This window comes from Mastigoproctus giganteus, chromosome 7 (assembly GCF_048544385.1).
Source record: "Mastigoproctus giganteus isolate SK-2022 chromosome 7, ASM4854438v1, whole genome shotgun sequence".
Classification (NCBI taxonomy): Eukaryota; Metazoa; Arthropoda; class Arachnida; order Uropygi; family Thelyphonidae; genus Mastigoproctus; species Mastigoproctus giganteus.
The window spans coordinates 85,435,377-85,461,178 of NC_143581.1; the positions used below are offsets into that span (position 1 = coordinate 85,435,377).

General features: G+C 38.5%; 1 protein-coding gene across 3 annotated transcripts in view; it reads right to left on the reverse strand.

Annotated features, from left to right (window-relative positions):
- LOC150083041 (CCR4-NOT transcription complex subunit 3-like) overlaps positions 1-25,802 on the reverse strand; it is a 592,625-nt gene that overhangs the window by 174,261 nt on the left and 392,562 nt on the right. For all 3 annotated transcript variants that reach the window (XM_090377751.1, XM_090377752.1, XM_090377750.1), the window contains exon 12: positions 24,637-24,745. In XM_090377751.1, coding sequence (XP_090233877.1) covers positions 24,637-24,745 — 109 coding nt within the window. The remainder of the gene's footprint in view (positions 1-24,636; positions 24,746-25,802) is intronic.

The following is a 25,802-nucleotide window of genomic DNA, read 5'->3' on the forward strand; positions in this document are numbered from 1 at the left end:
GTAGGAGGGGTTTATTTGCTTCTATACACAGGCTTTGAAATGGAGAAGTCAAAAGCACCCAGAACTATCCTGAGTACACTGTGATTGATGAACCCTGTTCAGCTTTAAAAGAACACTTTTCCTAACAGAGGCACATATGAGAGAACCATAACCAATACCTGATTACCATATGATATAAATGTAGCAAAGAATACCTTGATATATTCTACAAACCTCACATATAAGTATATTCTACATACCTCACATCATGGCAGAAGCAGCTCTGAGGCTATTTAGTTTTTCAAACATGAAGGTCAGAAGTACATTAGTCTGTGAAGCTTAGTTTACAGTCAACTAACAAATCAAGAAAATGGACCCTTAAAAAGTGGAATAATATGATTTTTAAACCATAATTTGGTTCAGAGTGGTGAGAACATTTTTCCCAAAGTGGATAACAGAAGTATTTTTCTCAGAAAGACAATATCCATTATTTGATATACAGTTATATTTTGTTTACCGAGACTTAAAGTAATCTTTCAATAGCGCTTGTATTATATGAATGATAGGGAAACAGCTAGACTGTCAGCATTTAAATGCGTTTTTGCAGCACTGGGAACATTTTGCTCATGTTGATTATTTTGATTGCAATGTGGCTCAATATTGATCCCTTGGGGGACACTTTCTTATTGAATGTCTGAGAAAATACATTTAGATAGCAAACTTGAAGGCTCTATAATGAAGGAAAATGTGGATTAGGAAGGAGTGATTAAGCCGCAACCCTAGCGGGTGCAGATCTTGGGAGAACGCCATATCTCCACTTGGTGTTTAATGCTTTTTTCTCTGACCAGACCCACCATGACTAACTGCTCATTTCTAATGAATGCAGTACAAATGTTTGCTTCAGTTTCACCTTTAGGTCTAGAGAGGAAGGGTTTTTTTTTTTTTTTTTCTTCCTGAAAGCCACGTTGATTTTAGTTCATTACTGTTTTGGAGTCAAGGGTCCACATAAGCAATTTATGTTGTACCATTTTTTCTAAGATCTAACTTAAGTGACTATGAAGAGAAATCAGCTGGTAATTATTCAGAAGTGACTGGTCTTTTCTGGTTTGGAAATAGCTAATATAATTGAATAGCACCAGGAAAGAGGATAATATTTGTCACAAAATATTTTATTACAAAAAGATAATAGCAAGCATAATGCAGTTTCATTTTGGTGTTTTATCATGAGCTGGTATGTCCCACTTGCACCAGCAGTAGAATTAAATGTTTTATTTTAATCAAATGTTTTTATTATTTTAAAATTTATTTTAATTAAATGTTTTGGATTTTTTAAATTCAGATATTGTGAAAAGTTGTTTATAAGAAAGACAGTGTCCGGTTACAAAATTTATTCTATACTTTTCTGCTATGTATTTGATTTGATGGAATAGAGGATCATATGACGCTATTGCAGAAAATTTGGAAAAGTCTTCGGCTAAGGCATTCCTTTATGGAGATGGTTGGCTCCTATACTTTCCAATATAGAATGAGAGATGAAATAGGAGTACATTTTCTATTAAGTTGGTGAATTTTTTCCCAAATAAACCTGGTGATAATCTCTTTTGTTTTGGTGGAAGAAAATTGAATCAAAGAGTGTTTCTTTGCCTTGTGTCTGATTTGGTGGGCTTTTGCTTTGAGTTTCTTATACCTGATGAGGCTGGAGGTGGTAAGGCACCTGCAACACAGGTTCCATACTCTATTCTTTTCAAGTTTTGCATTTTTGCATTCATCGTTCCACAAATGATGATTGTCTCCCCTCTGGAACTTGGAAAGATTACAATATAGCAGTGATGGCTGCAACTAAAAACTTGCTTGTAATATGTTCTGTTGCCATGTCCCTCAAATCAGACTGGATCATATGGTCATCGAAAGAGGGAGACAAGAGGAATAGATACTCCAGTCTGCCTTAGAAAATATCCATAGCATAAGTTGTTTGAATTTTACACTTGATTGGGAAATGGTTGTTATTGTGCAGATTGTTAAGCATTGACCACTCATAGTTCATTATGTCTACAGATGGATAGAAAGTGGGGGAAGAGATGGAAAGTGCAATAGCCAATGCAGTTCCTGTAAGAAAATGAATGTAGGTGCGAATGCCAGTATTTAACAGTTCAAGGCTGTGTTAATCTAATGTCTTCAATTAATTGTCCTCTGTTATTCACGTGGAAAGATTCCCATATATGATGACTATTAAACTTTCCCAGTGCAGAAAGGAGTCAGTAATTGAAAAGTAAGTGCATCAAGTTCTTTAAAAGTTAATTGCCAGATTTGGTGAAAGATACACTGAGACAAGGTTTATGGTAATTCCAATGGCAATTCGTGATGTTACAGTTTCGGGAGAATATGTCCAGGGAAAATACTGTTACTCACCAGAATGGCTACAACCCCATGAGCGGAGGATACAGAATTTCTAACTCATCTATGCAAAGTACAATTCTTAACCATAGCAGATATGTGAGGGATGAAGTCTGTTTTTTGAAGGCAAATTGCCGCAGGATAATAACAATTAATCAGATCATATAATTTGTCTTTGTTGCAACCATATACCTCTAGAATTCCACTACAAGATATGCTGCATTATTTGGCTTCAAAGGAAGAAGTTTGGTCTTTAAGTGGAAATTTGCTTATTAGCATTAGCGACTTATGACAGTAACTTTGATTTTTCTTTTCTTGGAAAGATAGGATGTCCAGTATCCACATGTTCTTCTGCATGGATCTCTAGAAATGGTTCTGTACTTGTGTTATCTGCATCCATACATGATGTTTGCTTCTTCTCAGCAAGTTCAGACCTTTTTGATTAGACATAGTTTGAGATGAAGATCACTATGCAGAATGAAAATAGAGATATTACTCACTTGGACAAATGAATTTTGTTCTTATGCCAGAGCTGACAGGTGAGACCGGGCCCACTCAGCTAGAAATGTATTCAGTGGAACCGAAGCACCTCTTTGGATTGCTACAGATTGAACAGTTTTAGTGGCAATAGCATAAGTGTTTTCTGGTTAACTAGTAAAATTAATTTTCTTGCTTCTTGACACATTACTTCACATTCAACATTATATTTCTGTATTTTCTTTTCAAGGTTCCAAAGTTCACATGCTTTAGAGCCTGCAAGATGGTCATTTTCACAATTTGGGCAATTAGGAGATGATGCAGCACAGACTCTTTAAGATATGATCTTCTGGTCCACAACACGAGCAACCTGGATTCCCTTGACATGCTGTCTATGAGAGACTAAACTTTTGGCACTTGTAATACCATAAAGGATTTAGGATGAATCAACAAATATGATAGTTTAAATAGCCAGCAGTCATCCCTCAATTTGTGCAGGGATTATGTTGTAAAAACACCATGCAGTATAAATCTGCACAAGCCAGTTTATATGAAATAATGCAGTTCCATTCCTGTACACAAGAAAAAAATTAAATTGAAAAAAAAAAAAAAAAAAAAAAAAAAAACTGCCTTTATTCACAAAAAATATATTTAATAACATTTTACAATTATTTTCAACTACAAAAGAATACAAATTGTTACAGTGGTTTCAAAGGAGTCCCTCAAACCCCACTTGCTGTTTCTCTATTGAGCATCTTAGAAAAGCCAGCTATGTATGTTGTGAAGTGTTGGTTTTATGCCGTGTATGTCGTGTTGTATGGTTGCATATCAGGCTGCTTAGCAAGTAGCTTCCTGATTCTTCTGCTTGCTGTGATGACATGAGCCAATTTTCTACCCATCATTACTATAGGGCTGCAGTGAGTGCCCAGTGAAAACAAAAAATAAATAAAATAAAAATAGAAATTAATTTAAAAATAATAAAATAAAAATTATATAAAATTCAATAAGAAAGAAAGGATTTCAATAGAAAAGTTGTCTCAGCAGGTGGAAATTTCATTTAATTCTGTCTAGTTGGGGGTACAGTACAACAGCCAGGAGTAGGGTTAGGGGTAGGGATTACATGTTGTTGTTATTATTACTAATTTTTTCAAGTATTTTCTTTTGGGATATACAGATTACTTCCTGGTAAGATTGCAGGTTTTTATATATTTATTTATTATTATTTTTTTAAATTCAGGATGGGAAAGGAACTTGGTTAGCAGAGATGGTGATAAGCCAGATTTTCATAGTCCCACACATGAAAGAAGGGTATTAGTCATGGTTAGTTACTGGTTTTGCTCATGCCACGCTTATCAAATTAGGTTGCATCCATTGCAATCTTAGGTGCTGTGATGGAATTGTCATAAAATTTCAGGATAGAGCAGAATACAGTAGTGGACAGCAAGAGTTCTATCTGAGTATCCTTAAGCATATAGTCCAAGGGCATAGAGGAGTTCTTTGGTGTAAGACAAAGAGAGAGAGAGAATTCTGCAGAGAGGGAACAAGTGGCAGAGAAGAAAAATGCGTCGGATGCATATAAATTATAAGGTGACACAGAAACCTATGGCAGACATAAGCTAGTCTGTAATCAATTCACAAAGGCGGTTAGGCAAGCAAAGGCTGATTACGAGAACTCCTTGGCAAAGGATGCAAAGAAAAACAACAAAGACTTCTTTACTTATGTAAACTCTAGAAGGAAGGGGATGAATTAGATTGATGCACTTGATGTTGGTGGTTTGCCTGTTAATGATCCTGCTCAGATAGCTGACAAACTGAATGAGTATTTTGCATCTACAATTCACACATGAGGAATTCTGTAAGGAAGGGAAGCACAGAAGCTTTCTAAACTTTAACAGAGAGCTAAATGATTTTGTAATAATGGAGATTAAAGTGGAGGAGAAATTGTTGAAGTTAAACATAAAAAAGGCACCTGGGGCATATGCAATCTATCCAGTAATATTGAAGGAGGCAGGAGGGAAGTAAGCAAACCCTTAGCAAACAATTATGAGCAAGTAAGCAAACAATTATGAGAGAATACTTGAATTGAGGGGATGTCCCCATGGACTGGAGATGTGCAAATGCATTCCCAATTCAAAGGGTGATGCAAATTATTATAGATCTGTTAGTTTAACTTTTATTCCGGGGAAAATAATGGAGTCACTAGTAAAAGAAGTGATGCAGGATCACCCGGACAAGACTGCAGTAATAGCTCAGACACAACACGGGTTTGTTAAGGGGAAGTCTTGTCTGACCAATTTGATTGGATACTACGATGTGGTCACAAAGGAATTGGATGCAAAAAATAATTTTGATATCATACACTTGGATTTCAGGAAGGCTTTGATACTGTTGCACATGGAAGACTGTCGTACAAATTGGAGCGGTATGGCATTAAGAGCAAGTTGCTGCAATGGATAAAGGGATGGTTGAGTGGGAGATGGCAGAGAGTGGTAATAAATGGACACAGCTCTACGTGGACTAATGTTATTAGTGGAGTAATCAGGGTTCAGTGCTGGGCCCATTGTTGTTTTGTGTATTTATTAATGATATCGATGAAAGTATATCAGGCTTAATGTCCAAGTTTGCAGATAATACAAAGATTGGCAGGGTTGTTAATGATAGTAAAGACAGTATGCTACTGCAACAGGATCTAGAAAAGTTAGGCAGATGGTCTGAGAAGTGGCAACTGAAGTTTAATATTGACAAATGCAAAGTACTACATATGCGTAGCAGTAACCCAAGAGAAGTGTACCAACCGTGTAGTACTACACTCAGGGAGATGGAGAATGAAAAAGACCTGGGGGTAATTGTGCAGTTGGATATGAAGTGCTGTGAGCAGTGCAGTGCAATACTATGATGTGGTCACAAAGGAATTGGATGCAAAAAATAATTTTGATATCATACACTTGGATTTCATATCATACACTTGGTCTGCCAGAGCAGGTCATGGAGTTTTGTCAATGGTATATAGGAATTTTGCTAGCAGAGACAAGGAGGTGTTTATACCTTTGTATAAGGCAATGGTCAGGGCACACCTTGAGTATTTCATACAGGTCTGGAGGCCTCATTTTCGGAAGGATGTAGAGTTGCTAGAATGAGTACAGAGGACACGATTGGTGAGAGGAACAAAGGGGTTCCTTACAAGGAGAGGCTTAAATTCTGAAAGTTGCAGCATCTGGAGACTAGGCACCTGCGAGGTGTTGTTGTTGGAAGGATGTTTAGTGACACAAGGGTTACTATGGCCGAATTGTGTCTGTTCATAGTGTATTTAATTTATGAGACCTGTGTGTTGAATTCTATTGATGCATATATCTGCAATAAGGCCTCTAAGGTTGGGATTATTCATACCACAAATTTAAACAGATACACCAACCATTTATAACTGATTTAATAGTAAAATAAAATAAAATGATACAAACGACTGTAAAATATTTACAAAAATATGATTATTTACAAAAAACTAATTTACAACAAGCTAATGGAAGTGCTGTGGCTCAGAGCAGAACTGAGGGGGGCAGTTGTCCTCTGACTCACAGCCTTATAAAATGCACTGTTTGCTTGATGTTTGCAGAGCAATCGGGTACGGGACATGATACTGCCAAGGAGGATGTCTTTGTGTGTGCGCAATGCAAGGAGTGTATCAATATCAGGCAACAACTCGGCGTTCTTGTGGGCCTACATGAGAGCTTGAAGGACAGTGTGGATGCCCTCGAAGAAACTAAATTGAGGGGCCCATCAAGCTCTCGGCTGCCCACATCAACGCCAGAGCTTGCACTTGGGCATCGCGTGACACAGAGACAGAACGCGCTGGTCCCGAAGGAACTAGTAGAAGGAACTGGTGACTATTGTCAGGGAAACGGGGAACATGCTTTGTAAAAAAGATAGGTGGAACAGGACCAGGGTATGTCTGCCAGGGGCAAAGGTTGATGACGTTGTAGAGCGAATATCATCTTTTAAGGGCACAAAAGGTGATATAGTTGTACACATTGGCACTAATAATATTAAGAGTAGGAGACCGGCAGAATTACTTAACAAGTACAGGTAACTGTTGAACAAAAGCCGAGAATTAGGGTTGAATTTGAAAGTGTCTGCAATTCTGCCCAGACACGATAGGAGGGAGTATATGATGAGAGCCTTGTCGATCAATTCGGCCCTGGAAAGATTGTGCAAGGCTCAAGGGGTAGAATTTTTTTCAGCCTGGACTGTACTTGTTAACAGGAGAGATTGCTTCTACAGGGATGGGATACACTTAAAGAGAAAGGGTGCAAGAATATTTGCTGATGCTATCGAGGCAGTGTTAGGTGGGTCGGAAAACTGCTAGCTTGGGGGGAGACAAAGACCAATAGATTGACAGTAGCCACTGGCAGAGGTGAAAGAGATTCTTGCACTGCTTCTATTAGAATGAGCAGAAGCCTGAAAAACAAGATGCATGGTATTTCAGAGACTGCTGGGAGCCATTGCGGTACAAGTAAACACATGGGTTGTGTTAGGGTGGCTAAGAATAGAAACAGGTGCAGGTATACTTGCGTGTACACCAATGCTAGGAGTTTAGTAAATAAATTTGATGAATTTGAGGTATTGCTCAAAACATCAAAGGCAGATATTGTTGGGATATCAGAGACGTGGTGTCACACAGATATAAGGGATGCAGAACTGCAATTTGGGGAGTACAACGTCTACAGAAAGGATAGACAGGATAGGAAGGGGGAGGGGTTATGCTATTAGTTAAGAAACACAAAGTCCAAGGAAGTGAAGCCAGTCGACATCGATGGACAGGGCAGTGTCGAGTCAGTTTGGTGTGACATAAGCATAGGGAGATCAAAACTGAGAGTAGGAGTGTGCTATAGGCCTAATGACTCTGATGAGTATAATAAGGAACTGTACAGGGAAATAGAGTGGGCCAGTAAATCAGAGAGTCCTATAATGGGAGATTTTAATTTCCCAGATACTGACTGGAATTTGGGGGCCGGTTACTCACACACTAGCAGGGCTTTTGTGGATTTATTGGATGATTGTTTTCTCCATCAGCATGTTCGGGAGGCAACTAGAGGGAGTAATACTCTTGATTTGATTATCAGCAGTGATTCTTCATGCATTAAGAATCTGCAGATAAATGAACCACTAGGTGGCAGTGATCACAGTGTGCTGAAGTGGGATTTACTCAAAGAGGTAACTACCATATTAGGGGTAAAGGGAAGGGTTATTGCTTCCGTAAAGGCGACTACGATGGACTGAGACAGTATTTAGGTTCTGTACAGTGGGACCAACTGATGATGTTACCAACAGCAAATTCAAAATGGGAAGCATTCAAAGAACTTATCTTCGAAGCTACTAGGCTTTACATACCAACTAAGAAATATTGTTCAAGGTTTAGGCCAAAATGGATGTCAGATGAACTAATGAGGCATATGGCAGAGAAGAAAAATGCATGGGATACTTACAAATAACACATGACACAGAAGCCTATGATAGATACAAGTTGATCTGTAACCAAGTTACAAAGGAGGTTAGGCAGGCGAAGGCAGATTACGAGAAATCTTTGGCAAGGGATGCAAAGAAAAACAGCAAAGAGTTCTTTACTTATGTAAACTCTAGAAGGAAGGGGATGAATCAGATTGGTCCACTTGATATTGATGGGTCAACTGTTGATGATCCTGCTCAGGTAGCTAACAAACTAAATGAATATTTTGCATCGACATTCACACATGAGTTATTCAGCGAGGGGAATGCCAGAGGTGTATTCAACTCTAGCAGTAAGCTACAGAATCTTGAAATAACTGGGAGTAAAGTGGAGGAGAAACTGTTGAAGATAAACACAAGAAAGGCACCCGGGGTGGATGGGATCTATCCAGTTATATTAAAGGAGGCAGCAAAGGAAGTAAGCAAACCCTTAGCCATAATTATGAGAGCTTCCTTGGACTCAGGGGAGGTCCCCATAGACTGGAAATGTGCAAATGTGACCCCAATTCACAAAGGAGGATCAAAGGCTGACACAAGTAATTATAGACCTGTGAGCTTAACTTCTGTTCCAGGAAAATTAATGGAGGCACTGGTTAAAGAAGCACTGCAGGATCATTTAGACAAGACTTCAGTTATAGCTCAGACACAGCATGGTTTTGTTAAGGGGAAGTCTTGCCTGACCAACTTGATTGGATACTATGATGCAGTCACAAAACAACTGGATGCAGGGAATAACTTTGATATTATATACTTGGATCTTAGAAAGGCTTTTGATACTGTTGCACATGGAAGACTGCTACACAAATTGGAGCAGTGTGACATTGGAGGCAAATTGCTGCTATGGATAAAGGGGTGGTTGAGGGGGAGAAGACAGAGAGTGGTAATCAATGGACACTGCTCATCGTGGACTAATGTTATTAGTGGAGTCCCTCAGGGCTCAGTGTTGGATCCATTATTGTTTTCTGTATTTATAAATGAGATTGATGATGGTATATCAACCCTAATGTCCAAGTTTGCAGATGATATAAAGGTTGGTAGGGTTGTCAAGGACACTACTGACACTATGCTGCTGCAACAGGATCTGGAAAGGTTGAGCAGATGGGCTGAGAGGTGGCAAATGAAGTTTAACATTGACAAATGTAAAGTACTACACATGGGAAACAGCAACCCCAGGGCAACGTATCAACTCTGTGGTACTACACTGACAGTGGTAGAGAATGAAAGGGACTTGGGGGTGGTTGTGCAGGCAGATATGAAGTTCTCTGACAGTGCAGACGGGCTGCAAGAGTAGCTCATGGAGTATTGTCAATGATATACAGGAATTTTTCCAGCAGGGATAAGGAGGTGATTATTCCATTGTATAAGGCAATGGTCAGGCCACACCTAGAGTACTGTATACAGGTCTGGAGGCCTCATTTCAAGAAGGATGTAGAGCTGCTGGAACGAGTACAGGGAAGGGCAACAAGATTAGTGAATGGAACAAAGGGGTGCTCTTACGAAGAAAGGCTTAAGTTTTGCAAATTACAGTGTCTGGAGACTAGGCACCAGCGAGGTGATCTGATAGAGGTGTATAAAGCTTTGAATGGTTTAAGCATGCTCAATGCTGATGGGATTATTCCTCTAGCTCAGAAAAATCACCTGAGAGGGCATAAATTAAAATTGAGGAAAGACAGATGTAGGATAGACGTGCGGAAATTTGCCTTTAGCCAGCGGGTGGTTGGTTGGTGGAACAGACTTCCATCCCTTGTGGTGGAGGTTGATAGCCTAAATAAGTTTAAGGCTCAGCTGGACGGGTATTTTGAACGAACAGAGGGGTGAAGTGGAAGTGGGTTTTTTTTTTTTTTTTTTTTTTGGCTGATGCTGCATAAGCTTGCTTTCTTGCATCAAATGCCTCTACTAATGCTAATGCTAACAAAGATAAAATAAAATAAGTAAATAAGTTAAAATGCATTAAAATATAAATTTAAAAGCGATAAAAACACTATTGAAGCTTTCGGAGGTGTCTGCCTCCTTCCTCAGCAATAGTGAAATTTAAGTGACACATCCTTAAATACCAGGTTCACGGCACACGTGGATGATAGGCGCATACTCTGTATTCCTTTCACTTGTACCAGAATCGGAAGTGGTCTGGGGACGTGGAAAATTAAAACGTTTATCTCTGGCAAAAACCACCGCCTCAAAAAGGGGGTGAAGCCTAACTCCCTTGTCTCTGTTCATGCTATTGTTGCCAGAGGATCCAATCCACAGACTTTCCAGCCACTTGCAGTCCCAGAATCTGTGCCTGGTCAAGTATGACAGCATTGTAGGGGGAGATCTGGTGTTGTTTTTCCCAATAGTGCTGGGCAATGGCGGTTTTATTGAGCTCTGCGGTCCGTATCGCTCTTGAATGTTCCCCCAGATGGTCCTTAAGACGCTGTCCTGTCTCCCCCACGTAACATTCCCCACAATCCGGGCATGTGATCTCATATACGACCCCACTACTACAATCCCTAGTAATGGGGTCTTTGACCTGTGACACTACTGTGTGCAACCTATGGCCCGGGAGCTGCACACATTGTGTCTGAAAATCGCGAAGCATCCTTGCGATCCAATCTGACAGGCCCGGATAGTAGGGAACATATACTGTGGTAAGCGGTACAGTGTATGTTCCCTACTATCCGGGAACATACGCTGTGTAAGCGGTACAGGTGGAACTACCCGATTGGGCTCTTCCTCTCTATTGTATTTATCAATGACCCTCTGGGGGTAACCGCACCTCATAAGATCCGTCATAATTTGCCTAATTTCCTTCTCCCCCTCCTCAGGGTTGCTGCAATGTGCCCTCACCCTACCCAAAAGTGCTCTGGCCACACCGTTTATATGCTGGGCAGTCTGTGCCGTCCTATAATGTGTGTACTGGGCTTTGGACTTGAGAAGTCCCCCTACACATTGGTTTTCTATAAACCTTGGTTCTAAGTCTGGGGTCTTCCCTATATACCATTATGTCCAGAAATGGGAGGGTACCATCTATTTCTACCTCCGAGGTGAATTTTATAAAGGGGGAGAAACCATTGAGAAACGAGACCACATCTTCCTCTCTCCCCTTCCTTACAATAGTGAATGTGTCATCAACAAATCGTTTCCACTTACGCATAGGGAACTCCAATCTCGCAAAAACCCTATTCTCTAATTCCTTAGAGAACTCCTATGTTGGCATGATTTCCTAGGAAATGGGACAGTCTTAATCACCTTCCAATCACTCTACAGATCATTCGATCTGTAGAGTGATTGGAAGGTGCTGAAGCGGATGGATGAGCGAAGAGGACAGTCTACAAGAAAATGATGGACTGTGAGTTGAGTGTGGCAGGATGTGCACTGAGGTGGATTTTCTCCCAATAATAAAATGAGGTGTGTAAGACAAGTGTGGCCAATTCTCAATCTTGCCAATTTCACTTCTTCTCGTCTGTTTTGTCTGAATCCAGAGGGCCACAATTTTAGATCGTGTTTTTTTTGGTAAAGTTTGTTGTTAGCATTACTTTGCCAGATCTGTGACCAGTTATGGTAACATGCCTTGCGAATTATAGGCTTATAATCCATATAAGGAATCTCTTGTTGTTGTGAGAATGTGGGAAGACATTGCTTAGCTGCAAGGTCGTCACTCTCATTTCCAGGAGTTCCTGAATGACCTGGAATCCAACAAAATGTTACTGATTGACTGGACTCGCTGCAAGCGAGTAACTGGTAGCAAACGGTTTTCAGTATTGAATGGAAGGAAGAGAAACTTCCTTTTATCGTAGAAACTGCACTGAAGGAATCAGTATAGATTAGAGCATTGGAAATGGAAGGGTCAATAATCTGTTCAAGTGCCAGCTTTATGGCATGCAGTTCAGCAAGGAAGATACTGCATTCAGCTGGTAACGAAGCTGTAACTGTAAATGATGGAAAAACTGCTGCAGCACCTACCGTGTTGTTAGTTTTTGATCCGTCCTGTCTATTGTACAAGCATTAGAATTGATTGATGAGCTGCAGGCAGCTGTTTGATGTTGGAGGAAAGTAAAACATCCTTACCCCATTGGCAAAAATGGTCATCATGAGATGCAGGACTATATAAACAGGGTGGTATTGGGAGAGCTGTGTCCTGAGAGATGTTACTTATGTTAGTATTCCAAGTTTGAAGAATTTCTTTAAGCCTAAGGGCTGCAGGTCGATTTTCATTTGGCTTGCTATCATAAAAGGAATCCCAACGGATGTTATACAGGTACTCAAAACTAGGATGTGATGGGAGATATCTTAGCAGCATACTGAGACAGCAATATTTTCCTTCTAAAATATAAAGGGAAGTCATGCGCTGATGTGATGTAATGGGATATAATGGGAGGTCATGCGCATATAAGGGCTTTGGACTTGAGAAGTCCTGAAAGCTCCCGTGGCTATCCTCAGAGCACCATTCTGGATGACGTTTAGCTGTTCTAATGTGCTTCTCCTAGCTGAGCCATACACAGGAGACCCATTCAACTGGTAACAAAGCTGTAATTGTAAATGATGGAAAATCATGAATTGTAAAGGTGTAGTAATGGGTACCTATCAGTTCCCCATGATATGGACGAGACTGACTGAAGTATGCTTAACTGTTTTAAGCAATCAGTTCGTAGATGAGTGATATATGCTTGGAAATTTAACTTGCTGTGTAATATCAGGCCTAGGAATCTGATGCTATTAACCAGTAGTATCGGAGTGTTGTTTAGCTGTAGTTTAGGATCAGAGTGGAGGGCACATCGCTTACAAAAGTGAGTGGTAGCAGATTTCAGCTCTGCTAGTCGATATCCATTATGTGAGGTTCAGAATTCGATTTTGTTTATGGCAAGCTGGAGTTAACGCTCTATAGTGTTCATGCTTTGCAACTGACAGGAGATGGTCACGTCATCCACATACATGTAAGCCTCAACAGTTTTGGGGATGTCCCGTGTCATGTTGTTAACTGGAATTGCAAATAAGATTGCACTGAGTATGGATCCATGTCGAACTCTTTCTTCCTGAATATGAGATGTGGACAATGTGTTTTGATAGCAAACTTGAAAAGAGTGCAGATGGAGAAAATTCTGGATTATCACAGGGAGATGACCCCTTAGCCCCGGATGGAAAAGGTAAATAACAATACCATGTCACCAGGTGATATCAAATGCCTTTTCAATATCTAAGTTAACCATCCCTCGATGTTGATTCATGACAAAGGCATCATGAATATTGGATTCAACTTTAACGAGTATATCAAGAGTGGATCTGTTGTTATGGAAGCCATATGGTTGGTCTGATAAAAGATTCTCTGATTCTAAGATCCATGTAAGCCCATTCTCTCAAGAATTTTCCTCATGCAGCTTGTAAGGGATATTGGTCTATAATTTTTAATCAAGGAGGGATCTTTGACTGGTTTTAGTATTATAAAGGAATGGCACCAGGAAAGAGGGTATCTTCTGAGAAGATTCGATTATAAAAAAAATGAGTAGAGTGCATGGTAGAGTTCAAATAGTTGTTTAAGCATGATGTAATGAATGCTGCCTGGGCTGGTAGCACTATTTGAAGATTTATTTAAAGATTCGTTGAGTTCAGCATTAGCTGAATGATTCTGCCAATGCATTAGCAGAATGATTCTGCTAATGCATTGGCCATTTCTTTAGGATCAGAGGGATCTTTCTTATTCCAGTGGAGTACTGGAGAAGATGGCCGAAAAAACTTTCCATTTAGAACTTGTATTCTTCTCCAGATATGCCTTGAGTCAGTATTTTGTTAACAGTTGGGACAAATGCGATCCAGGAGTCTCATTTAGCTTTCCACCTAATTTTTCTTGCTTTTGCTTTAATTCTTTTATACTCTATAAGATTATTGGTGGTGGAACTCTTGCAAAAGGTGTTCCAGGCATGATTCTTCTCAAATTTGGCATCAGAGCAATCTGTATTCCAGCAGTTATTTCGGTGGGGGCTTGTGAGGTTGTGATTTTGGAATGGAATCTTTAGCAGCAGTTAGGATTTGATTGGTAATGTAGGTAGTTACATTGTCAATAGGTTGTTGTTCTATGTAACTGCTGTCTAACTGGACCTGGGTGGAGTAGCAGTTTGCCTTGTTAAACTTCAACAACAACAGGTGGAATGTTGATTAAGAGGTGGAGTTATCCAGGTTTGTAATGAGCAAATGATTGAAAAGTGATCACCGTTTAAAGGATTGTTTATTACTGACCATGAAATATTTGGAAAGACTGACTGATAAATCTATCGTGGAAGTAGATCCTGTTAGTAGGCGAATATAGGTGGGAGATCCAGAATTTAGTATAGTAAGGTTGTTATTATTTAAGAAAGTTTCAATGTTTGCCTCTTCTGTCTACTGCAAGTGACCCCCATAATGGATGGTGGCCATTGAAGTCACCAAACAGACATTGGGGATGGGAGTTAGCATTAGTAGAGGCATTTAATGCAAGAAAGCAAGCTTATGCAGCATCAGCCAAAAAAATTAAAGTAAAATAAATAAATAAAAAATAACCACTTCCACTTCACCCCTCTGTTCGTTCGAAAGTCCAGCCGAGCCTTAAACTTATTTAGGCTATCGACTTCCACGACAAGGGATGGAAGTCTGTTCCACCTACCAACCACCCGCTGGCTAAAGGCAAATTTCCGCACATCTATCCTACATCTGTCTTTCCTCAATTTGAATTTATGCCCTCTCAGGTGATTTATTCTGAGCAAGAGGAAGAATCCCATCAGCATTGAGCATGCTCAAACCATTCAAGGCTTTGCACACCTCTATCAGATCACCTCGCTGATGTCTAGTCTCCAGACACTGTAATTCGCAAAACTTAAGTCTTTCTTCGTAAGAGTACCCCTTTGTTCCATTCACTAATCTTGTTGCCCTTCTCTGTACTCGTTCCAGCATCTCTACATCCTTCTTGAAATGAGGCCTCCAGACCTGTATACAGTACTCTAGGTGTGGTCTGACCATTGCCTTATACAAGGGAATAATCACCTCCTTATCCCTGCTAGAAAAATTCCTATATATATTTGACAATACACCATGAGCTACTCTTGCAGCCTGTCTGCACTGCTCAGAGAACTTCATATCTGCCTGCACAACCACCCCCAGGTCCCTTTCATTCTCTACCACTGTCAGGTAGTACCACAGAGTTGATACGTTGCTCTGGGGTTGCTGTTTCCCATATGTAGTACAGTAATACCCCGACTTACGCAAACTCAGAGTTACGCGGTTCCTGATTTTTTCGTTTGGCAACGCTGCCGCCCACTATCTTCAAGGTCGTTTTTCATATGTTATCGATATACGGTGCGACGGCGGAGAATGAGAGCGAAAGATGAACAAAATTCAACTTTGCTGCTTTTATGTTTTTTATATCAGTGAAGGGGAAACACAGTTTCACCATAATAACGTAAAAACCAACACAATTCCAGCTATCGGTATAATCGCAAATGCAATTAGATCGAGTTTACTACCAGTTTATAACAGATTCCACTAGCAGAAACGCAACTGGATTTTTATTGTTTTATGGTAGTAACCCCTAGAAATGTGAGGTGTTAATAGTGTATCTCTGCCTTTATGGTGTTGTTTATTCAGTTGCTACATGCGCGCAGCTTTGTTTATGCGTATCAAGCGTGCCTCCTCGTTTTGTAATTGTGCTTTATTCCCTAAAAATGAAAAGGAAGCGTCCTGGTGAAGACACTGCAGATTCAGATAGAAAAAGAAAAGCAATTATCGATAAACAGAGGCAGACTGGGTCAAAAATTCTTACCCAGGAAAATTTATAGCGGCCTCATACTATGGTTTATGGCCAAAATCACACAGACCCACCGGGGTTTCCCCGGTAAGGCTTATGGCCACTCCGCCTCTGTCAACAGAGAAAAAATATGAAATTGTGAAACGCTTTGAGCGAAATGAAAGACCATGTGATATTGCACGTGCTACAGGCCTAAATGAGGCAACGGCGAAAAGCACATGACAATTGCAAACTTGACAGAAGGTTTGTTTATGCGTATCAAGCGTGCCTCCTCGTTTTGTAATTGTGCTTTATTCCCTAAAAATGAAAAGGAAGCGTCCTGGTGAAGACACTGCAGATTCAGATAGAAAAAGAAAAGCAATTATCGATAAACAGAGGCAGACTGGGTCAAAAATTCTTACCCAGGAAAATTTATAGCGGCCTCATACTATGGTTTATGGCCAAAATCACACAGACCCACCGGGGTTTCCCCGGTAAGGCTTATGGCCACTCCGCCTCTGTCAACAGAGAAAAAATATGAAATTGTGAAACGCTTTGAGCGAAATGAAAGACCATGTGATATTGCACGTGCTACAGGCCTAAATGAGGCAACGGCGAAAAGCACATGACAATTGCAAACTTGACAGAAGGTCTCAGCTCAATTGAAAAGGGCTTAAAAATTTTAGAAAACATAGACTACAATGAAGAACGCGTTATAGCTACAAAGCAAGGAATAAAAAAATTATTAGCTTGCTACGAAGAAATTCTGCGTGAAAAAAAGAAGCCTCTGTGTTGTCAGACGAATTTGTTAGATTTTATGAAGCCATCGACATAACTTTTTTACGTAAGTCATTTATTTTTTTAATACATATTTTGTATTAATATGTATAAAGAACTGCAATTTTATTAATATTTTTCTTCTTAGTCCTTGGTCCCAATTAAACAAAATTTATATGTATTTATATGCAAAGTTGTACCCCGACTTATGCGAATTCGACTTAAGCGATTTTCGTTGGACCCACCTATCGCATAACTTCAGGGTATTACTGTGTATGACTTGGAGTTCTAATAAATGCAGATGTTTTACATAGTTATACATTGCTTTTTATGTCTTGGTTATGGTCACACTATGCAGTTTTGTACTCATGAGTCTCCATCATGTGGTCACTGTACATCCTTATAAGGAAGAAGCTATATTGTAAAAGAAGAAAGTGGGATTGGCATTCTCTGTGAGAGACAGTAATTGTCGTGAGTATTTGAGAGCTTTAGAAAAAGGAAGGTTAAGGACTGTGGAAGGATAGTGAATCTCACTCAATTGTATATAATGTAAATTTATTTTCTGAGGAGAATTTTGAACATTGTACAGAGGATAATGAGGTAGTACAAATCTCTGGCTCACAGTTAGGTTCCAGGCATACCCTTAAATTAGTGCAAATAAATGGTCAGAGATTTAGAACTGTGGCAGATGAGATTAGACTTTCAGCTGAACACAACAGTATTGATATTGTTGCTATTCAAGAACCTTTTAATGCGGAACTGCAGTTCTTTCCAAGATCGTGGGATTTCCTATAAATAGTAGAGTGATTCAGCCATCAAAATGTGATCTGAAAAGTTGTGTTGTGGTTTTTAATAATCACCTGGAGAAAACTGTGATAAATGGAATGTGTAACAGGTTTGCAAGTTTTGTACATGATACTAGTATTGCATATAACTGTTTCTTGCTGTAGCTATATTGTCCTTCTGAAGATTTCGAAGATTCCATGAATTATCTGGAGAACATCTTAAAATTTATTGGTTCAGTAAATGTTATTTGTTCCGATGTTAATACCAAATTAAATTTTTGGTTTAGCAACCAATCTAATATGAATGAACGGCTTTTGGAAGATTAGCATTAGCATTAGTAGAGGCATTTGATGCAAGAAAGCAAGCTTATGCAGCATCAGCCAAAAAAAAAAAAAAAAAAAAAAACCACTTCCACTTCACCCCTCTGTTCGTTCAAAATACCTGTCCAGCTGAGCCTTAAACTTATTTAGGCTATCAACCTCCACCACAAGGGATGGAAGTCTGTTCCACCAACCAACCACCCGCTGGCTAAAGGCAAATTTCCGCACGTCTATCCTACATCTGTCTTTCCTCAATTTGAATTTATGCCCTCTCAGGTGATTATTCTGAGCTAGAGGAAGAATCCCATCAGCATTGAGCATGCTTAAACCATTCAAGGCTTTATACACCTCTATCAGATCACCTCGCTGGTGCCTAGTCTCCAGACACTGTAATTTGCAAAACTTAAGCCTTTCTTCGTAAGAGCACCCCTTTGTTCCATTCACTAATCTTGTTGCCCTTCTCTGTACTCGTTCCAGCAGCTCTACATCCTTCTTGAAATGAGGCCTCCAGACCTGTATACAGTACTCTAGGTGTGGCCTGACCATCGCCTTATACAATGGAATAATCACCTCCTTATCCCTGCTGGAAAAATTCCTGTATAAGATTTCCTTATTAGCTATAATCTTTAGTATTAAACAAACCGCAATTACCTTTCACTTACTCTAGTTACTCAGGTGAGTCAAACACCGATGTTACTTTGACAAAGTTAAATTTTTCTAACTCTATTTCTAGTTGGAGTGTGAACACTTCCTGGACGATAAGCTATCATGCTATTTTGTTTGATATGACAGACGGTATTCCAAGTTCTGCACAACCTACACAGCCTGAGTTGATTCATTTTTCTATTCAAAATACTGACTGGATTTTTGACCTTTCTCTTAATCTTGATTTTCTGAGTGAGAGTCTTTTACCATTTTTCATGAATGCCACTGAACTTGTTAATAGGATTCAAATTGCAATTCTGGGACCTTCCTATAAAGCAGCTAAGAAAAAATGTGTTAATGCAAGAACTTGTCCTTGGTGGTCTTCTGAACTGTCAGGACATAAGTATCAGAGAAACAGACATCTGTCTCTGTTGGAGCTTGAGAGGTATTATTTGGAATACAGGTCTCTTAAGAAGTGATAAATAAAGGAGATTGCCATACAAGATATATGGATGGAATTTGTTTGAAGCTCCGGAAATTGAACCCGTGGGGTTATTTGTATAAAATTTAGAGGAATAAGGTGATTATTCCAGAAATTCTTAGAACTATGGTAGTGAACTCAATTGAAATCATCTTGGAGTGAGACAGTAAATGCAATATTGGATAATCTTTTACCTGAGGATGATCCTACACTAGACCTGGTCAAGCATAGAAATGTGTGTGGAGCGAATTTAATGTACAATGTTGAAGCTAAAACTTTGATCTTTACTAGTATTGAATTATTCTCAGTTATAGAGAATATAAATGTTAATAATGCCCCGGAATAGACCAGATTGAGAATATATTCATTGTTCATATGGTAAAACTTTAGCTATGGATTATTCTACAGATGTCTTCAAGGAAGAATTTTTTCCAAGTGTTAGAAAAATGCATTAGTAAAATTTATTCCAAATCTGAATAAAGCTGTCATTGAGCCTAGATCATTTAGATCAATTCCATTATTACTCAATTTTTGAAAGCTGTTAAAAAGAATGATGTCACTTCGTTTAAATTAAATATTAGACTAGACCCATCTCCGAATCCAGTACCTGTATGGATTCATCCATGGTAGATCAGCTGAGGATGCTTTTGTGGACCTTATTCATAACAATGAAGATAACACTAGCAGATATGTTTTAGCTATTATCATTGACTTTGAGGGTACCTTTGACTTTTTATGGTGGGAGTCCAATTCAGCTTTATCGTCTTTTAAGAGTTATTTATCTGATCATTCGGTTATGGTGAAATCTAAATTTAGTTCTGTGCAAAGGAAGGTTTATCACGGATGCCCTCAGGGATCTATATTGGGCCCTCAAGTGTGGAATCTTGTCCTTCATGAGTGGATCTCTAGAAAGTTCAAGCATACAAGAGTAATGCTGTATGCTGATGCTCATACTACTCTCAGGAGATATTAGAAACACGAGCAAATGCAGTATTGACCAATCTTACTAATTGGGCTGAAGTAAATAAATTAAAGATCAGTAATATTAAGACACCAAGAGGATGATTTTCAAGACTAATTTGGATTGAAATAGACCACCTGCAGTTGAGATAAACAATGTTCGAATCCAACTGAAACTAAAGTGCTTGGTTTGGAAGTTGATAGAAACGTCTTCTTTTCCCATGTAACATCTTTAACTGAAAAGTTAAGAGTTTTTCTGCAGCGGTTATGAGAATATATTGCAGTGTTCTCCTTAAAAGCCCCCCCACCTGTATTTCATACAGGTGTGTGGGGGGGGCTTTTAAGGAGAACACTGCATTTGTATTATACCAAAGTCTTCTTCCCTGTGGTTACCTATGCATCAGCTGCATGGTTTTACAGGAGGATCAACAGACATCAAGTACAACAGAAATCAACATCAGTTCAACGAACTTTGCTCCTACGTATATTAAGAGTGTGTAGAACAGTTTCAACCGTAGCATTGTAAGTGATTGCAGGTGTGATGCCCTTGGATTTGTTTGTTGTGTACAGAGGTTTTTGTTATGGTTTAAAGAAAGGGATCCCAACAGACTTCTTGGGATTAACCTTGAACTTGCAGGCAACTATTAAGAGATACTTGGACAGCAAAAATGCCTTACTTTTTGTGTGACTAGGAGAGTTGGGCAAGGAGTAAGCACTGGAATGTCATGGTCTGGCCAAAAAGGAGCAGCTTTTTGCCTTGATCAAAGAACCTAATTCATAAACCACTGGCTGACCCCAATACCTGTCTTCCTTCGATCTTTGCACGTAAAACTGGGTTTGATGAAACACTTTGTGAAAGCTTCATGAAGGTCCCTGATTCAACTATCTTTACACTAAATTCCCATGAATCATCCAAGAAAAGCTAAAACAAGGTATTTTTGTGGGACCGAGATTTTGAGGGGAACTATGAATAAAAGAGAAAAACAGGCATGGATTAGCTTTAGGTCTGCTGTTGAGAACTTCTTAATATAACTGAAAAGCTATAGCTACAGGATATAGCTGAAAATATATTGGCAAACTTCAAGATTCTGGGCTGCAACATGAGTGTCAAAGTACATTTTTTACACTCCTACATCGACTAATTCCCCAGGAAATCTAGGAAACGTTAGTGAAGAATAGGGTGAGAGGTTCACCAGGCCATTGACACAGAGATGAGGTACCAGGGTAGGCGGAATGTCAACTGACAGCTAATTATTGCTAGATGCTGAAGAGGGACCGTAAAGTAGGATGTTCAAGGAAATCAAAGAAAGGAAAATTTGACCTATCATAGATCAGTATTTAAGATGAGAGGCAAGTGTTTAGTTGGCTTTTTATCACAGTGCCCTTTTTAACTGTATTATATTTAACTGTGTATTATATTTAAATACACGTTTTCAACGTGTATTTAAATATAAATACATGTCTGATAAAAGTAGCATTATGTTATAATTTCAGTGCAAAAATTCTGCCAAAATTAATAAAATTTGTGAAAAATCAAGTTTTCTTTCATGATTTTTTAAGAAATCTAATGTGATGGAAACAAACGATGAAAGTCATTTTTGAAATCAGCATCAGAAAATGATTCGAAACACCAGTGAATTTTTTTTTCGAGATGCAGAGTAGCGTTATCAACTGTTTTATGTTTGATAATATATTTAATATTCAGAATCTTAGCTTTACCAACAATGTACTTTAACTGTCATTTTCCTTCCAAACTGTGAATGACTGTCACTTCAACAATGTTTCAAAAGTTCTGTCTTCATAAAGAGGATGTAGATATCACATATGAGGAATGATGTTTCAAATTGCCTATTGTATAAGGCAATAACTTTGGTGAGCAGGTCTGGGTTTCTAATCAAGCCTGATAAACTTTTGAATGCAAGCAAAGATGTACACATCATGAACTGTAGCCTGTCTACAATCAAAAAGGCTATATTCACATCACCTTAAGATATACTGACATCAACATCCTTAGGTTATATTCATCACCATAAATTTGCTTCATCATGTCAAATTGCTGTCACTGAATGGGAACACTCTTGGACAACATTACATAACTCTAGAAAGGCCTACATAGCACATCACAGATTATGTTCAAACTTTTTGACTCTACTTTACAAATTAAAGGAACAACAAAAATCATATCCTGAAAAAGGCCTCTGAGGTTGGGAAAACTCATATCTAGGAAATAAACTCATACACTGACCATTGAACAAAATTTACTGTAACTAAAATTTTTACAAATAGCATAAAAATATAATATAAAACAAATTATTTACAATAAACTAATGATGTACATTACGGAATACTAAAAACTGTAATAAAAGATCGTTTACAATAAAATAAGCTAAAATATAAAATTAAAAGCGCTAAAAACCTGGAGTTTTCGAAAGCGTCAGCTCTCTTCTTCAACAGTAATATAACTTTCTGCAACATCTCCTTAAATAGCAGGTTCACAGTACTTCCACACGTGGTATTTCTCCATGTGGTTCAATCGGCACATGGTCAGAACCGGAAATGTCTCGGGTACGTGGCAAAGAAAATCGTTCATCCGAATTTAATACAATTGTTTAAAAAATAGGATGAATACACATGCCTCTATCTCTATTCATGGTATTCTTACTGGATGAACCAATCCGTAAACCCTCGAGCCACTTACGCTCCCAGTATCCGTGTGCATGATCCAAAATAATAGCGTCCTCCGGGGAGATTTGATGCTGCTTGTCCCAAAAATGTTCGGCCACGGCAGACTTACTGTAATCAGTGGTTTTTATAGCATTTAAATGTTCCCCAAGGCGATCCCTAAGCCGTCGTTTTGTTTCCCCCACATAACACTCCCCACAATCCGGGCATTCTATTCTATAAATAACTCCACTACTGAGATCTTTTGGTATACGGTCTTTGACCTGAGACACAGCTGTGCACAGCCTCCGCCCAGGAAGCTGTACACAGCGTGTCTTATAACCCCGTAAAATTCTTGCCAGATGCTCAGTAAGGCCAGGATAGTAGGGGATGTATGCGGTGGCTACCGGGACGAACGACTCCCTACGCTCGGACACCCCTCTACTATATCTATCCAGGATCCTCTGGGGGTATCCACACTTTCTAAGTTCTGCCGTGACACGATTAATTTCTTTCTCTTTATCCTCAGAAGTGGTACAGTGTGATCTTACTCTGTCAAATAAAGCTTTTGCTACACTATTTTTGTATTGTCCAGCTTGTGCTGAATTATAGTGGGTGTATTGACCTCTACACATGGGTTTTTTAAAAACTGATGTCTTAAGCCTATAACCCACCCTAGAGACCAATACATCCAAAAACGACAGAGTACGGTACTCTGTCGTTTTTGGATGGGCGGAGGCTGTGCACAGCTGTGTCTGAGGTCAAAGACCATATACCAAAAGATCTCAGTAGTGGAGTTATTTATAGAATAGAATGCCCGGATTGTGGGGAGTGTTATGTGGGGGAAACAAAACGATGGCTCAGGGATCGCCTGGGGGAACATTTAAATGCCATAAGAACCGCTGATTACAGTAAGTCTGCCGTGGCCGAACATTTTTGGGAGAAGCAGCATCAAATCTCCCCGGAGGACGCTATTATTTTGGATCATGCACACGGATACTGGGAGCGTAAATGGCTCGAGGGTTTACGGATTGGTTCATCCAGTAAGAATACCATGAATAGAGGCATGCGTATTCATCCTATTTTTGAAACAATTGTATTAAATTTGGATGAACGATTTTCTTTGCCACGTACTCGAGACATTTCCGCTTCCGGTTCTGACCATGTGCCGATTGAACCACGTGGAGAAATACCACGTGTGGAAGTACCGTGAACCTGCTATTTAAGGAGATGTTGCAGAAAGTTATATTACTGTTGAAGAGAGCTGACGCTCTCGAAAGCTCCAGGTTTTTAGCGCTTTTAATTTTATATTTTAGCTTATTTTATTGTAAACGATCTTTTATTACAGTTTTTGGTATTCCGTAATGTACAATCATTAGTTTATTGTAAATAATTTGTTTTATGTTATATTTTTATACTATTTGTAAAAATTTTAGTTACAGTAAATTTTGTTCAATGGTCGGTGTATGAGTTTATTTCCTAGAAACAAAAATCATAATTCCTAGTGGACTAACTATCAGGAAAGGAACCTACAAAAGTTTTATTATCAGCAATTTCCTTTACAATATCCACTAAAAGAAAATCAAACAAACTAATATTATCATTAAGATTACAGAAAACTAATAATAGAACCTTGAATATGCTTCTGTTAATTTGTCTCTTGACTGAATGAATAACTCAGTTCATGTATGACTATCTCTGCAACTTGGAGGGAACAGTAAGATTTATTTTTTTATTAGTTTTGAAAAATGAACTTATGAAAGTAAGAATATACAAATATGATTTGAACAAATAAAATCACCACCAAAAATCAAATCATGTCAACTCATCAAATCAATTTTAGATCCTACTGAACAATTTTAATATTACATGTAAGTAAATCTGTTCAAGTTTGAGTCATAATAATGTTTGACAATAAAAAAACATACCTTTCTCAGCAGGGATGATCTGAGGCGAGAGATGAATATGACTTTCTAACCCAGCATTCAATACTGCTTGTTGAGCCATTGTTTTCAATGAAGACATAGAATCCTCTGACTGCAACAAAAATACTAAATATTTAATAATGTACTAACTAAAAATGGCAAAAAAAAACAAAAAAAAACACAAACAATGATTTCACAAAAAAACCTTTCAAATCATTATCCAAAACACAGTTTTGCTATTACACCATCTATGAAGTTTAGACCTTGACCTGTGGCTGTTATCAATTTCAGAATAAAAGCATATACAAATTGAGTACTTTAATATTCTCCAAATTATTATGCATATTAGACACTTTGAAAAAATAAAAATATGCATTTTATAAATATTTTAGATATATATAAAAACTGCTCTGACTATCAAATTCGTTTTCCCAATAATAAAAAAAATTAAAATCTGAAGGTAAACAAATTCCAAAGTTCAGCCCCCACCCATACATTGCTATCTCCTGCTACTTTATATTAAAAAAAAAGAAAAAAAAAAAGAAAAAAAAAAGAGAGGTAAACAACTTGAATTAGAAAAAAGGGCAGACAGTGTACTGAAGGGTTGGAGAATAAAATACATTTTGTGGGAGGAAGGGAGGGTAAGTGATACCATTAGCCACCTCCCTTTCCCTCACAAAAAAAGACTGCTAAGGATATATTAAAAAAAAAAAAAAAAAATATCCAAATTTGCCTTATTCACTTTTCTGTTACAAAATTCAAAATAAAAAATAATTTAAAACAGGCTAGGCAAACATTGTCTAGCCTCCTTTATTGTTTTGCTGGTAAATCAAACTTCCTCCACCCTGGTTTGCACATAATATATAACTACAAATCAACAAGGTAGGGTAAGATATTAAAACACTAATTACAGAATTTTAAAGCACAAAAAACAAGCATTTCAGATATATGTTATTAAGTTAGGCTGTAACAGATAAGTAAAGGGATACTTAGGAAAATAATATAACAGCTAACTACAAAATGTTACCATTGCATCAATATCAATATCTTTGAACATTATTATGTGTTAATGACTGTAAACTGCTGCATCCTTACAAATTTTAGTATTCGAATTATTATCGGCAACATGATGCAAAGTATACACATCATCAGCAAAAAATAAATAAAAT